Below are 16,802 nucleotides of genomic sequence, written 5' to 3'. Positions count from 1 at the left end.
TAGGGCATGTGTGACAGGGGTGCATCAAGGATGGGGACAAAGCACACAGCCCTGGGAGGCTGCCATAACTTACACAGACCCTTAGGACTGTCCAAATTACGCCAAGGCCTCTCCAGCCAGCAGAGCAGCCCAGGATCAGGAGGGCAGAAAGTTACCTTAACACATACCTCCATCCCTTTGAGCTGAGAGTTCTGTGCTATGTATTTTAGAGATGCACCACATCATTTCACCCATAATTTTAACTCTAACTATGCAAAATGTATGACCTTCTGCAGATTTATTAAACTGCTCTTGGGCTTCCATTTTGGGTCAGGTATTTTATTTATTGCATGTTTTTCTTAGGAAAACCAACAAAAACAGATTTGATAAAATAGCTAGGTATAATGAAATAGAATGTATTTAAAATAGTACTTATTTTCTCTGGCTTTTTTTTTCTCCAAGGTAACAAGTTGTGCTTGGGTACCAGACAGTTGCCAGCTTTTTACAGGTAGCAAATCTGGTGTCATCACAGCGTATATGAACAGATTCTCTAGCAATATGGTAAGTATATCAGACAGGATTTATAATTAGAAATTTAGCTATATTACATTATTTTTCTTTTCTTATCCTTGCTGTTGTTTACTTCACTCCTTAAAACTAGACTTGTATTATTAAAACTGCCTTGTATTATTTAGGGTTTTTTAAACTAAAAGAGGCTTTCAAAGTACCCTATCATATACATTTTGACAAATAATTTAAATTTTGAATTCTGCATTTTAATAACCATTTGAATGGTGCCCAACTTTTCTCTTTCCCACCATCCCACCTTTAAAGAAAAATAAATGACTTTCCCACCCTATTTTACTTTCAAAGCAAATCCTGATTTTTTGTTGTGTTTGAGGACTGTACTTAGTTACTAGTACATCAGCATCAGGACTCCAGACATTTACTGTCCAAAGGAATAAATCTACTGTCCAGATGCAGACATGAGAGATCAGAGTGAGGGGATACCACTACTCAGGGCACCCTGACAAAGGGGAAGGCCAGCCCCTCTGACAGAGACTCCAGTATCTTCTCCAGGTACCAAAATGCCATGTCTGGACATTGCTCTTCTATCCACCCCTGACTAATAGGTGGTTGATAAATTTGAATCTCCACCTTACTCTCTCTAACTGCTGTGGAAGGAAGAAGGGAATTCTCGGAGTAAATCCTTGCCCCGTTGAAGTCAATGGGAGTCTTGTCCAACTTCCTGTTCCTGAGCAAGCTTAGAGAAGCTAGCCAAATTCCAACTACAAGCTCACCTTACAGACGCCCCCTGACTTACGCAATCGTTCCGTTCTGGAAAGCCTTGCGTAACCCGAATTTTGCGTAAGTCGGAAACGTGTACCCATACATTACACAAAAATTTCCGCAACTCGAAAATCCTATTTCTGGCTGATGGAACTTTTTCTGTAAGTGCAAATTTGTGTAAGTCGGGTCTTGTGTAACCCAGGGAGCGTCTGTACTGAAGTTAATACTCTAGACATGGCATAATCTGGATTCAGGCCAGGTCATGGAACTGAAACAGCTTTAATGGCATTGATGGCTATATATTATAGACTTATAGAAAGAGACCTTCTAAAAATGTTAAAATGTATTACTGGCACACAAAACCTTAAATTAGAGTGAATAAATGAAGACTCGGCACACCACTTCTGAAAGGTTGCCGACCCCTGCACTATATCCACTGGATCTCCTTTGTCCGCATGCTTGTTGACCCTCTCAGAGAATTCTAGTAGATTGGTGAGGCATGATTCCCTTTACAAAAACCATGTTGACTATTTCCCAACAAATTATGTTCATCTGTGTCTGACAATTTTGTTCTTTTACAATAGTTTCAACCAGTTTGCCTGGTACTGAAGTGAGGCTTACTGGCCTGTAGTTGCCAGGGTCACCTCTGGAGCCCTTTTTAAAAATTGGCATCACATTAGCTATTCTCCAGTCATTTGGTACAGAAGCTGATTTAAATGATAGGTTACAGATGACAGTTGTTGTCCTGCAATTTCACATTTGAGTTCCTTCAGAACTCTTGGGTGAATACCATTAGGTCCTGGAGACTTATTACTATTTAGTTTATCAATTTGTTCCAAAACCACCTCTAATGACACCTCAATTTGGGACAGTTCCTCAGATCTGTCACCCAAAAAGAATGGCTCAGGTTTTGGAATCTCCCTCACATCCTCAACAGTGAAGACCAATGCAAAGAATTAATTTAGTTTCTCTGCAATGGCCTTATCGTAGATAAATAGATTTTTCATTTTGCTGGCAATTCCAATAAACTGCAAAAACAAAACACTTTTTGGGTTGACCTGGAAACAGATTTTTTGGTGTCTGGTCAGAGAATCAAACAGCTGGGATGAAATAGTTTTTCAGTTTGGGGCACTTTTGACATAACACCTCGGAATGGGATGGGTGTAGGAGGAAGCTGCCTCTTTAGGCCAGTAGTTAGAGAACTCACCTGGGACATGAGAAACCCCTGGTTCAATTCTTCTTCTCCCTGACCTGGAGAGGATTTGAACACGAGTTCCCACCCCTCAGGTGAGTGCCCTAACCACTGGACTATGTCAATTCAGTTATGGGACTTTCTGAATCTTTCCTATTGAAGCTTCTTACGAATAATTATAGCCCTTGGAGCAGAGACTAGACTTGGATGTCCCATATCATATGTGAGTGCCCTGACCACTAAGCTGTTTGTTCTAAACTGTTTGGTGAACAGGACAAAAATTTGTAAGTAGTTTTTGCGTTGACTGTAACTGCATTTTTCAGCAAATAAACTATTTTCCCAAAAACTTTGTCCAGCTCTATCCATAAGTAATACTTTCTATCATCTCCAGTTGGTTAGGAGATGCTCCCCCATCCTGATGAACAGTGACCTGGATTCAGTTATTCACATCTTCATCTTTTGGCTGCGATACCTAATTGTGGTATATGTGGGCATGAAGCCTTCAGTGCTTTGGAAACTCCAACTAGTACAGAACCCTGCAGCACACCTCAATACACTAGCTACCACAAACAGATTAAATCTGTCCTCTGTTCTCTACACTGTCTTACCGCAGAACATCAAGTCAGGTTCAAGGTCTTGATCCTTAGCTTCAACACACTCAGTGGCCTGGGCCCAGAGTATCAAAAATATCACCTAAAGCTCTGGAATGAAGACCACGATCAACAGCTTCAGTCTTGTGGTACAATGGAGCTTTCTATAATAAGGTTAAAGCCCATTTGTACGGAAGACAGAAACTTCTTGGAGGCCAGTAAGAGACTGGCACAAACTCACACAGGAACTAAGGACTCTTGCAAACCTTACCACATTCTGCTCTAAGTGCAAGGCATGCTTCTCTGATCTTGCCTTCTCGAAGGTAGACACATAACATCATGTATTAAATAATTTAAAAAAGAATCCTTACCAAAACACTCCCCTGCACACCTTTTCCCCAGTGATGAGACTAAATAACGTGTGACAGATGTTAGTCATATCGCTTCATGCATTGATGGAAGATGCTCAGGGTGTAAAATAGAATAGAACTGTAATGGAGCCAGGATTTTGCCTTCTGTTTTAAGTTGTCTTTTCTGTAAATAACTCCAGCATCAGCCTCTTCAGTAGTTCATAACTTTTCCCCAAGAAGTAGCAAATCGCTGACACAATTCTTGACAGTCCATCTTAGGCCACAGGGTTCTGAATAGCAACACTTAAACTGGCCACAGTATTGTTTTATGTTGCATTTGCTTGATCAATCTAGGAGCAGCAACAGAGGCCTAAGTGCTCTCTGCAGATTGAGAAGGATTCCATTGCATCAAGGTTAAAACTTGGCAGAAATTCATGGCTCAAGCCCCACACACACTAGGAAAGCCCACCCACTGTGAGCAATTAATTTTTAAAGCCCCAAGCAATATCAGTTACATTTTTGGTAACTAAAATAGGAAATAAACTTTTTGTACAGAATACTTGTGTTTTAAAAATGCTAATAAAGAAACTAGCAATTTGTATTTGACAGCGGTAAGGCACTTTATAACTGCGAAGAGGAGTTCTTTGCTTTGCTCCTCAGGTGTCCTCTTGTGAGATCATGTTTGCTGAATCCCTCAGCACTGACGCTTCTGTATACCTCAGGCAACATGACCTTGCTGCCAATTGTGTAGCATCTGTTGTTTAGTTAGTTGCTTGAGACAGGACTATAGGGAATGCCAGCATGTTTACTAGCATCTGTTCTGTAGTCAGCCCCCCAGCTGAGTGCTGATGTAGTGGAACAGCCTGTTATAAATGCAGTACAGGATGTGTCAATCAGGGCAAATCTTCATGTGTAAATCATTAAAGTAAGGAGACAGGTATGATGTTGCTAATGGATAGACATAAGAGTCTAGAGAGCCCTGCTTTCAGAGATCTAGTGACCCATATCTGTGTTTGAAAAAGTCCAGACAAACTGCTCTTGTCTGCTACTTCTCCCAGGCATTGTCAATGTCTGTCATCCAAAACCCACTGAAGTACTGTTATGAGAAGTCACTCAAATCACTACCCTTAAAAGGCCTCAGCCAAGAGGTTCTGTTGGGCAAGTGGGTTGCTCCACGCTTTAGTTGTTCCTAATCTATCTGGGGCTTTCTTGCTAACAGAGAGGGAAGCATTTTAACCTATTGTATATCCTTTTGAGAGAATAGATGAAACTGTGTGGTAATTATTGTATAATCCCTTACTCCAGTGCCTTAACCACAGCCATCCAGTCTAACACAGAAAGAGGGTATTTTAAATATATGACCAACTTTAAATCAATTTATTTTTATATCTATGCCACTTTAAAAATATTTTATTGTGAGTGGAATGTTTATATTAGTGTAGTGAAGTGGACATCAGCATTGGAAGGATAGATGGAAGAAATGAGTCTTAAGAGATTTGAAGGAGGAGGCGAGAGCTTCCATGGCACACAGTACTTACAAGTATGTTTCAGGAATAGAGGATAGCATGAAAAGTCATAGTTGCATGACTTATTAGCACAAATAAATTAGATTATCTGGTCCTAGAGTTCCATCCTTTCCCATTACTACCATTTTGTACTTTGTATTATGATAGTTCCTAGAAACTCCAATCCAGGATCAGGCCCCATTGAGCTAGGGACCGTAGAGACAAATAGAGAATCCCTGTCCCAGAGATGTAGGTGTCAGCAAAAGGTGGACAAAACAGACAAATTAGATGGGGGAAGTGGAAAGATGAGGCAACAAAATAGTTTAGCAGAAAAATTAATCTTGGCTTGACACTTTTCCCATTAAAAACCTTGCTCTAGTTCTGTTCTTAAAATTCTAAAATAATGGCAGACCATACTTCTATGAATAGTAGATACATTACTCTGAGGGGATGTAGAGACTGGATATTCTTATCAGCAATTATAGTACACAGTAGGAGAATATGTTTATCGTTTTCTTGTGATTGGTTAAATGAAACCTCTCTAAATGTTTTATGATTATTAAAGGTCAATCTTGTCCTGACTAGTAATCAATGTAACTAGCACAGAGATGGATGTTGCTATTTGTTGCTCAGATTGTGCTAGAGAATATATAACTAGCATGTTGTGAGTGAAATCTATTACCAGTTCTTTCTCCTTTTCTGTTCTCTAATGACTCTTTTCATCTTTTAGTAGAGCTATTGTATGCCCTATTTCCTCTTCCAAATTCCTAGATTGTTTATTACTGTGCTCTGAGGTAGTAAAGAAGACCTATGGGAATATTCATTGTAGCAGAGAGACGTTTACCTTTCTTGTATAAACATTATTCCAATCTCCTTGTACACTGGACTTCTCTTAATTGGGCAATTATCATTCTGATTAAGCAACTCTTGTAATTTAGAGGGTGTTTAAAAAAAAAAAAAGTCTGAGGAATTGCAATAAAATAAAACACAAGAAGTAGCACTTATGCTTAGCAGTTTCATCTTCTTTGGCATTTAATTTTTGACAGTTTCTGTATTAGAGCAAAGCTTCAAATTTCACACCTATTTAATACCTAGTTAAGCCCCATCTAAGGACTTGGCACTGGCTCAATATGTTCCCATTAACTTGGGGTTTTTGCTAACTTTTTTTTAAAAAGTGCTGGTCATTGCCATTGACTGTCCCTCACCCCCCAATATTTCCTCTCTAGCCAGTCAAACTGAAATATGGAGATCTAGCTGTCATCTCTATTTGAGCTACTGACATGAGTTTGGAAAACAGCCAGCCACACAACTTCTTCTCAAAGCTTTGTGTGTGAGAAGTGGGAGAATATAGTGCCTTTCACAGTTAATGTCTTACTCCAAATACTCATGTCAGCAATGTGTTTGCTTCTTTAAAAGTCCTACAAAAAGCATCTGAACTGAAGATATGAAGCATTTAATCATGGAGTGCCAGTTCATTCCCTAAAATCTATATGTATTGATCCAATTGAAAACAATGGAAACCACACTTCCAAAACAATAAATAAGTGGATGTGTTTAATAATTCAGGTCTCATTTTAATATTGTTATTTTTCAGCATTCCGAGATAGAAATGGAATCTCAAGTACATCTGTATGGTCACACAGAAGAGATAACCAGCTTATTTGTCTGCAAACCATATAGTATAATGATAAGTGTAAGCAAGGATGGAACCTGTATCATCTGGGATTTGAACAGGTACAAATATAATTTCCTAGGTTAGCCTAAAAATGCTTACTTTCTAACTGTTTTTAAAATCTTTGTGTAAAATAATCATTTCAGATTATTACTTTCCAAGTAGTTTAATCTTGTGTGAAACCAAAACTCAGTTTCCTGAAGCTAAACTGCAGGTTTAGAGATTTTTTTATTCTTTGTAGGCTGTGCTATGTCCAAAGTCTTGCTGGACACAAGAGTCCTGTGACAGCAGTCTCTGGTAGTGAAATGACAGGTGATATTGCAACAGTTTGTGATTCAGGTATGTATGGTATCATGAATGAATAACCTATCCACATTCATAGACCAGATTTAAAGATGAACCAACTTTCCCAGTGCAATAGTTTGTCATGTGACTTGAATCATTTGAGCAGCCAACTGATCAACTCAATAACTTCTTATTTCTATATACAGTATGATGTGTATATGTTTTGTGTAGTTACAAATATGCAGGTTGTAAGTGATTGACAGGACTGCATGTGTAATTTTGATTTTTTTTAAAGATTTGAAAGTTTGAGTCCTGAGAATTTCAAATTCTATTACGTTAATTACTTTCATAGCAGTGATTTGTTTTCCAAGATACTGTATCCTCCTAAGGCGTTTTACTTGTACAAAGCAAAATTACATTTGCTAAAACTACAGACTTGTTGGATTCAGAGTAGCAGCCGTGTTAGTCTGTATCCGCAAAAAGAAGAACAGGAGGACTTGTGGCACCTTAGAGACTAACAAATTTATTAGAGCATAAGCTTTCGTGGACTACAGCCCACTTCTTCGGATGCATCCGAAGTCTGTAGTCCACGAAAGCTTATGCTCTAATAAATTTGTTAGTCTCTAAGGTGCCACAAGTCCTCCTGTTCTTCTTTTTGCAGACTTGTTGGAGTATTCAGATGTCCCTTAATATATGCACTATATTGAGGCACCACATATGCTATATTAACAAAGAGTTCATTACCTAGTGACTCAAAGCAAACAGGAAAAGCACATGTGGTCTTGCTGTGACTGGAACCAGAAAAATTCTGTAGAGGAGTCTGGTTTTTTGTTTGGTGTTTTTAAGGGAAAAAAACCTCCAGAAGAAAGTGTAGGCATTTGTTGTTAATGCAGAACACTAGGGAGTTTGGAACCCTGCAAGGAATTTTCCCAGAAAGTCCCTGACTCCGCAGCCAAATGGCACAAAACAGCTTTTTCTTAATTGTTCTTCCTCCTCACACATCCCCAATCATGTATTTGTATATTAGGTCAAATTTTCACATGGGCAGTTAGAAGTAGCTTAAGGTGCATAATGATTTGACACTTATTGTATACACACACTACAGCACTATATTTGTTTCTGTAAGAGGAGGCACACTGACTACTCACTATCTTTTATTACTTTTTCTATCTTGTAGTGTAGTTAATGTTAGTTTGAGGCCGTCATTTGGACAACGCGCCTCGTGTGTGTGTGTGCGCATCTAATTTTCTCCCCCATCAAGGGAGGTAGGCGAGATAAATAGATTAATTTTATAATCCATATAGCACCAAGCAGTTTTTTGGCCCAACATTCACTTTATTTCTAATAAATTTATTAGAGCATAAGCTTTAGTGGGCTGTAGTCCACGAAAGCTTATGCTCTAATAAATTTGTTAGTCTCGAAGGTGCCACAAGTACTCCTGTTCTTTTTGCGGATACAGACTAACACGGCTGCTACTCTGAAACCTTTATTTCTAATGTTTGGGTCCAGTCCTCTATACATAATGTCTTGGTTCTCAATGCCAGACTCGTACTGTGAAGGAGAGGCTTCTAATGTCTCTTCAGGAAGCTGCTTTCATTCTTCCTTCCTGTATTCCCATGTAGAGTGAGGTGGATCAAATACCATTCTAGCCCTTCAAAATCAGGGCTGTAAATAAAAATCTTGCAAGGTAGCACAAGTAGGTTATTATATTAAAGGATGATTGAAGGTTAGGACCTCTGGCAATTACAGAAACACAATACATGGTCTTAACATTCCAGGGGCAGGGCCAAGACTGAATCTGAGGCTTTGTCTACATTGCACTTTAGTTGTTAATACTTTTATCGTTCAGGGGTATGAAAAAAACACCCCAAATGACAAAAGTTTTAACAAAAAGCACCGTTGTGGACAGCACTTTGTTGGCGGGAGCCGCTCTCTCGTCGATGAAGCTACCACCCTTCGTTGGGGGTGTTTTTATTTTGTCTATGAGAGAGCTCTCTCCTCGTGATAAAGAGCAGCTACGCTGCACGCCTTACAATGGTGCATCTGTAGTGTCACAGCTGCACTGTTGTAAGGTGTGCAGTGTAGACCTAGCCTGAGATATTCGTCTCCTTTATCTCTACCACTCTCAGGCCTTGTCTTCACTAGGAAAAAATGGTGTGTTCTTACCTTGTGTTAGCTAACATAGGGCAATTAACAAGAGATAAAATCCTAGTAAAGACAAGGCAGTTGTAGTGTGAACACATTAGCAGATAGAGGTAAACCTTGAGAGAGAGAGAGATTACAGTGTTTACTGTGACCTGCTAACATGAAAACTAGCATTTTCCAAAAGTTTAATTGGTGAGTAGAATGTTTTATAGCTTCCTTACTGCTAAAGTGCTAGGGCTTATATTATAAATCATATTAATTTTGTGGGGGGTTGCCTATACAAAATATGGTAAATATGGTAAAAAGAGAAAATAACTATGGTACAGTATTTGTACAGCTTTCTGATCTGAATCAGTTTTAACCTTTACTAAACTGATCTCTTGCTGATGTGGTCTTGAAAGCTAAATGACATAGGCTATTCAAATAGTCTAGATTATCTTGTAATATTCGTGGTTTACTTTGTATTACAGTTGGAGGGGGCAGTGATCTGAGACTTTGGACGGTAAATGGTGATCTTGTAGGACATGTTCACTGCAGGGAAATCATTTGCTCTGTTGCTTTCTCTAACCAGCCGGAAGGAGTGTCCATCAATGTTATTGCAGGGGGGTTAGAAAATGGGGTTGTAAGGTAAGCGCATACACTCTCCTCCTTAAGTTCTTAAAGTGTTTTGCTGATAGACACTTATAAAATCAATGTTTGTTTTTGTTTTGAGACTGTATGCAGTTTTAAAATCATGCTAATGTTCTGCTTTTACAAAAAATTGAACTAGCTGTTCAACTGTTCGCAGTTTCTAAAATTAAACTTATGTTTATCCCTAAATATTTAGGTTAAGTAGAATATGGAGAAAATAATTACTTTTTTCTTTCTTTCAGGCTGTGGAGTACTTGGGACTTGAAACCTGTGCGGGAAATTACATTTCCTAAATCAAATAAACCTATTGTAAGGTAAAAAAAAAAATTTGCTGCATAAAAAGAATTCAAGTTCCCTTTAAAAATAAATCTTGACTTATTTAAGACACTGACAAATGAGGGAAGTGGATGAACAAAACTATCTTAAAACAGGCACACAATCCTACTAGTTCCCCATGAAAGTAAAATGAGCACAAATACATTGCAACATGACAGTAATAAATATTCTCAGCTGCAAGCAGACCGAAACTTGAAGGATTCCCCTGTGGACTGAACAATACTTGCTCATTTGTCTTTTAAAACAAAGTTCATATTTTCCCCCAGGATTTTCATATTAACTCCTAATTTGACAAGTTATCTTTTTACTTTTCAATTAAGCAGATTTTTAAATGGTTATAGTATGAGCTTCAGTAGTAAATGACTTGTGTGGCTTTATTTTGTTACTGTGTGTTTCCGCCTCACCCTTCCCCCTGGCTGGCACAAAAAAGCCCAGATCCTGCAAACAGTTAAGCACCTGTGTAATTTTGCACACATGAAGAGGCTCATTGATCACTTATGTAAGAGCTATGCTCATGCTAAACTGTTTGCAGAATTGGGGCCCAAACTCCCACTAAAGCATGCTCTCAATGGGAATTTCCTTGCATGAAGGACTTGCAGGATCATGCCCTAAATTTCATAATTTTTCAATAGTAACACAGTAACAAATTTTATTACAAGAATTTATATTTGTGCCCATAACTGAAGCAACATTTTAAAACATATTGTAGTGATCACTGTTAAAGCCAACACTTACCACTGTTACCACACCCTGCTAATAGTGGTTTCTGAAATACTGACTTGCTCTTCTAAGCAGCAGAAATTCTTTTTTTAAATGGGGATACGGTATCAATTTATTTAGAAACTGTTTTTGGTTAATCCAGAGAATTACTTTTTAAATACAGAGGAAAATGATTATTTTGACATTAGTTGTGTTAGAATACTAATAGAGCATGAGAGGCATTGCTACCCACAATGAGTTCTTTAAATTGCAGAAAGTACAGCAAACTAAACACTTGGGTTCTGCAGTACAAATGTGTAATTAGGGATTCTGAATGTGTGTGTGAATGGCTGAAGGTGAACTCCCATCTGACAGCTTTGCATAGATACATAATTCTCTTCACATTTGTAATGGGGTCTCAGGTTTAACTTGTGCTCTCAGCATCAAGTTAATTTAGTCATTCTTAATTTAATGTGTACCAACCATCACCTCAGCAGCACCTCACAGTAATTAGAAACAAGAACTTTCGTACAAGTTTATGGTTTTTTAAGTCTCTTGAAATAAAACAATTATCCCTCTACCCCGATATAATGCGACCTGATATAACACGAATTCGGATATAATGCGGTAAAGCAGCGCTCCGGGGGGGGCTGTGCACGCCGGCAGATCAAAGCAAGTTTGATATAATGCGGTTTCACCTATAACACAGTAAGATTTTTTGGCTCCCGAGGACAGCATTCTATCGGGGTAGAAGTGTAGAAAGAACTGGTGGATTTACTTACTATGGTGGTAAAATCAGGAAATGCCTGCCTTTAAAAAAACACCACAAAACAAAAAAGGTATCCCATGAAATTTGCCAGATTCTGGTTCTGGCCATCCATCTGAGAGCAGCTTTCAGGGGCATGGACCCTGCACTGTGAACACCCTCTGCCAGACAGAGAGAGTTCCACCCAGGAAATGACCGCAGGAGCAGCACAGCACATTGTACTTGAAGTGACAAAGAGAAAAACACACAGACTGGGCATTAAGTTAAATTTATGTCAGTAAAGTTTGTAACTGACACCTTGAATTGCAGTTTGAACAGGCAGGTATTGCCCACGCCCACATATGCGCGCGCACACAGCACTAGACTTATGCATTCATAGGAACTTGCCTCACTGAAGGCAAGCTACTGATTTTTGTGTTGGTTGCAGTTATGCTGTACTTGTCTTTTTTTAAAGTATCTCCTCTAGTATTTTCAGTTAAATAGTATAATTTGCTAAATATGATATAAAAATTTGATTTTTATTGTTTTCAGCCTTACATTTTCCTGTGATGGTCATCACTTGTACACAGCGAATAGTGAAGGAACTGTTATAGCTTGGTGTCGCAAGGACCAGCAGCGCTTGAAACTACCCATGTTCTACTCATTCCTTAGCAGCTATGCAGCTGGCTGATGACTCTTCGTGCTGCTAAATCACCATATCTCGTGAAGCACTTTAAATCCAGAGTAGATCATAGAACCTCTGTTGTTTAATTGGATTTTGAAATGTATTGAACTTCTTTAAAACAAGTGAGTTGATGAAAGCATACATCAATCTGAGGCTATTGTAAAATGTGTATATGCATGCCCCAAATTTTAAACCATATCAAGGTTACAAGGAAGTTCTGGTTTTATATACTCTGATACAAGGAACATGGCACACAAATGCTCTAACCAACAAGCTGAAATGCTGCAGTGTAAAATGTAATAGTATTTTTTAAATAATTTCTTGAACACAAGTATTCCAAATCTTGAATCACTAGTGGTGACTTTTTTCCCTTTTATTCTTTGTGTTGTAAAGTACCAATAGCATTAAAATTTCTTAAATATTTATAAGAAGATTGTCAATGTGTGTATCTGATCAGTCAGTACAGTCCAATTGGCTCTAGCATTAGTACCCCAAAAATTTAAACATGGAGGATTCAAAACTGCTTTTTGGAGAAGCAAATAACTCAGTAGGTGCTTTGTGCACCAACCATTTTATGGTGTGTCATAATGCTAAAAATTGAACTTCCGTTATTCCCTGATATTCCATAGTTTTTTGCTAATTGTCTTCTCAGCTCTAATAGGACAATATTCCTGTAACAGACAGAAACCAATGTGTCTGTGTTTTAATAACAACCAGACACCTCATGGCATCATGAAGCAATAGTTAAACAAGGTTTTTCATCTAATTGTAAATTGCACAAATGCATAACACTAGTTAGTTATTATGAATCTAAGTGGCAGAATATATTTAGCATATATTTCAGAGTTCAAAAATACAAAGAAAACAGTGCAGATATCATCTGCTCCCATTTAGTGCCATGTGAGAGTTAAATACATGTAAAATGTTTGAATAAGACCATAACTGCTTGACTAATCAGTGTTCATCATATATGTCAGATCGTTCAGAAAAGTTTACACACACAGAGTGCAAATATGATACTTATTCCTAGGTGCTAATCTTTGAAAAAGGAACATGCATTTAGGTCAGGGGTTAATACTTCACAACCTCTCAATTGAATTTGAAGGTGAATTTTTTATGGCATCCTCCACACAGGACTGACGCGCTCAATAACTTAAATATTCGGAAAGCCAATATCAGCTGAGCATAATTACATATTCCTCCACTAGGGGAAAAAAGTTACAACCCAAGAATGCCACAGAAACCCATTAAGTAGTTAAACCCTATTTTCCTTTAAGTCACTTACACATTCTACTTCTACCATATAGATTTGAATGGCTATATTTTTACTCATTGCATGTATTTATCCTCCTGCAAAACACTGTACTTAAGATCTATAATTTGGCACCTGGTGATAAAGACAAAATATGTATAGATACCTGCAAATCATAATATACATACAATCTGTGCATTTGTTGTGAAAATTCCAAGTGTACATCTTTTAATGTCTAGATTTTCAAAAAACTTGATAGATTAAGTACAAGGATCTTCCCACAGTTCATATTCCAAAAATAGATCTTTTGGACCAGTGAAGAATAAGCAAATGGCTGCATACTGTATGAATTTAACTTTTTTAAATGCATATATTGCAGGTACATTTTACAAGCTGGCTTTAATCATGTTTTTCATTCTCCAAATACAAACGGAGAAGCTTTTTGGTTCATGTTGAAGTGATATGCTTCATTTAAAACTTTTTTGTTTTGGAGGCTTTTACTTGCTCCCCAATTTAAATATGGGATGTTGCTCATGGAGTCTTATTTTTTAAAAAGCAGCATTCCATTTGTTATAAATCTCAGATATGCAAAATAGCTGTTCTTGTAAAAAGTGCAATATTATATTTTTATGTAAAACACAAATGAACTTTTGGGGCAGGGAATATTTATTCAGCTTGATAACATGTTTTGGAAATATTAAAACATCTCATGATAGTATATGTGCATGTCAGGCTGAAAATTCCTGTAAATAATCACATGTTGCACTGTCTTTGTATACACTGCCACCTGTGGTGTTGGGTAATAAATCATTAATTTGATACAAATACAGATAAAAGGCTGTTTATGCAATGCCTATAGCAGTTTTTTGGGTTCGGTCTATCAACTCATTTTCCAGTTAGCATTCCATTGTTCACTTCTTCAGTGCCATTTGCGGCTGTTCCTGTACCTTAACCTACTCTCTTTAAAAAGTAAAATGAACACATTGCATTCACAACAGAACCAGTTACAGGGTTAAATTCTGCCCCCTCTTACATGTAGGCAACCCCACACTAAAGGCAATACGGTTACCTGGATGTGAATGAGGGCAGAATTTGGTCCATTATTTGTTTTGTAACCACTTTCCCTCCAATTGCTACTAATCTGATCATTTGCTGTTTTGGCTAATTTAGATTGTAAACTCCAAGGGGGAGATATTTTTCTGTATAGCTATGACCATGTATGAACACTGCTGTGTAGACAATCTGCAACATGAAAATCCTTTTCTATATAAGCCACTTTTTTCAACCTACTTTAATTCAGTTGTTCTTGGTTCTCATATGTACCAGCTCTCATTTTTCCAGGTTATGTCCTTTCTTTATTTTCACAGTAAAATCCATAGCACTTTCAACTGGAAATAAAATGAACTGAGCTGTTTTCATGCCATTACTTAAGCACCTACAGATATTAAATATGTCCAATCATTTTTTGACTTGTGTAGCAACAACAGGTGATTCAACTATTGCTGGTAAGGGCAGAGGCTTCAACTGAATTGCAGTCCTGCAAACAAATCCATACATGCAGAACCTTGCTCCCATGTGGAATCCCATTGTAGTTAGACTCCTCCATTACAGAGCAAGGGTTGGTAGATGTAGATCTGGTTATAGGATGTGAATCCTTTCCTTAAATTAAGACTTTCATTTAAGATCAAACTTTTATGGGTGCATAGTAAGGACATAATGACACTGGCCCAGATCCTGAGGCCCTTAGTCAATTTTTTACTCAGCCAAAAATCCCACTCAAGTTGACTAATATTTTGCCTGAGTGATGATCTGAGGATTTGGCTCACTACTATCCCCCCACTGGACCACCACTGAATGGCCACCCACTTGCTCTGATATGGGAACTGCTGGGAAACAGTCTGGAGAAGAGCAATGGGTCCCTTCTTAGCCATCAGCAGCAAGAAGACTATTCTTCCCCTTCTAACTTCTTAGCTCTACCAGAGAAGAGTTCCTTCATAGTACCTGTGGTAGATTTGTAGATAGTCTATTTGTGAAGGGTTCTTTTAAAATGGACAGAAAGACCATGAGATTTACTACTTACAATACATAATTCTCCAAACAGACAAGCTTATCTTCCTGTTAAGGATTTATGATGGTAGAGTCCAATAGGCATTTCCTACACTAAGTAGTTTAACCTGAGGATAGCTAATGTAATGCCTTTTTTTTTTTTTTTTTAAAGGTTCCAGGGGCAATCCTGGCAATTGCATGCCGGTAAGCCTGACTTCAGTACCAGACAAATTGGTTGAAAAACTATTGTAAAAAACAGAGTTATTAGACACAGATGAACACGATATGTTGGAAGAGTACACAGTTTTTGTAAAGGGAAGTCATGCCTCACCAATCTATTAAAATTATTTGAGGGTGTCAACAAGCATGTGGACAAGAGTAATCTAATTGATATAATGTACTTGAATTTTTAGGAAGCTTTGACAAGGTCCCTCACCACAGGCTCTTAAGTAAAGCAAGCAGTCATGGGATAAGAGAGAAGGTCCTCTCATAGATCAGTAAGTGGTTAAACGCTAGAAATAAACGGTCAGTTTTCACCAAGGAAATTGGTAAATACCAGCGTCCCTGAAGGTGCTGTACTGAGACCTGTGCTGTTCACCCCCTTTTCCAGATCATTTATGAATATGGTGAACAGCAAAATTTTCAGATGATAGAAAATTACTCAAGATAGCTATATCTAAAGCTAACTACAAAGACTTACAAATGGATCTTTCAAAAATGGGTCAGTAGGCAACAAAACAGCAGATGAACTTCAAAGTTGGTAAGTGCAAAGTAATGCATGTTGGAAACATAATCCCAGCTACACATAGAAAATGATGGGGTCTAAATTAGCTGTTACCACTCAAGAAAGAGTGGTAGAAAGACTTCAAGATTGAAGTCATTGTGGATACTTCTCCAAGAACATTTGCTCAATGTGCAGTAGCAGTCAAAAAAGCTAATGTTAGGAACAGTTAAGAAAGGGATAAATAATAACAGAAAATATAATGCTCCTATATAAATCCAGTATACAGTTCTGGCTGCCCCATCTCAAACAAGATATATTAGCATTGGAAAAGGTGCGAAGAAGGTTGACAAAAATGATTAGAGGTATGGAACAGCTTTCATGTGAGGAGAAATTTAAAAGACTGGGATTTGGGACTGTTCAGTTTAGAAAAGAGATGACTGAGAGGAGATGTGATATAAGTCTATAAAATTACAAATGGTGTGGAGAAAGTGAAGAGGAAAGTTTTATTGACCACTTTATATAACACAAGAACCAGGGTCACCCAATTAAATTAAGAGGCAGCAGGTTTAAAACCCACTTCAGGAAGTACTACTTCCCCTGGCACCGGTTGACTGTACATCGTGTGACGTTGTGAAGGCCAGAAGTGTAACTGTGTTCAAAAATTAGTTAGCTAAGTT

General features: G+C 37.9%; 1 protein-coding gene across 6 annotated transcripts in view; it reads left to right on the top strand.

Moving 5' to 3' along the window:
- LYST (lysosomal trafficking regulator) overlaps positions 1-14,205 on the top strand; it is a 151,462-nt gene extending 137,257 nt beyond the window's left edge. For all 6 annotated transcript variants that reach the window (XM_042848373.2, XM_005291190.5, XM_042848372.2 and 3 more), the window contains 6 exons: positions 442-540; positions 6,501-6,640; positions 6,820-6,917; positions 9,479-9,635; positions 9,881-9,952; positions 11,971-14,205. In XM_042848373.2, coding sequence (XP_042704307.2) covers positions 442-540; positions 6,501-6,640; positions 6,820-6,917; positions 9,479-9,635; positions 9,881-9,952; positions 11,971-12,109 — 705 coding nt within the window. In that variant the 3' untranslated portion in view covers positions 12,110-14,205. The remainder of the gene's footprint in view (positions 1-441; positions 541-6,500; positions 6,641-6,819; positions 6,918-9,478; positions 9,636-9,880; positions 9,953-11,970) is intronic.
- Positions 14,206-16,802: the final 2,597 nt, after the last annotated feature.

Source organism: Chrysemys picta, chromosome 3 (genome assembly GCF_011386835.1).
Source record: "Chrysemys picta bellii isolate R12L10 chromosome 3, ASM1138683v2, whole genome shotgun sequence".
In the NCBI taxonomy this organism is placed as follows: domain Eukaryota; kingdom Metazoa; phylum Chordata; order Testudines; family Emydidae; genus Chrysemys; species Chrysemys picta.
Note: the sequence above shows the minus strand (reverse complement) of the source record. Positions and strands in the feature narration are given on the sequence as shown.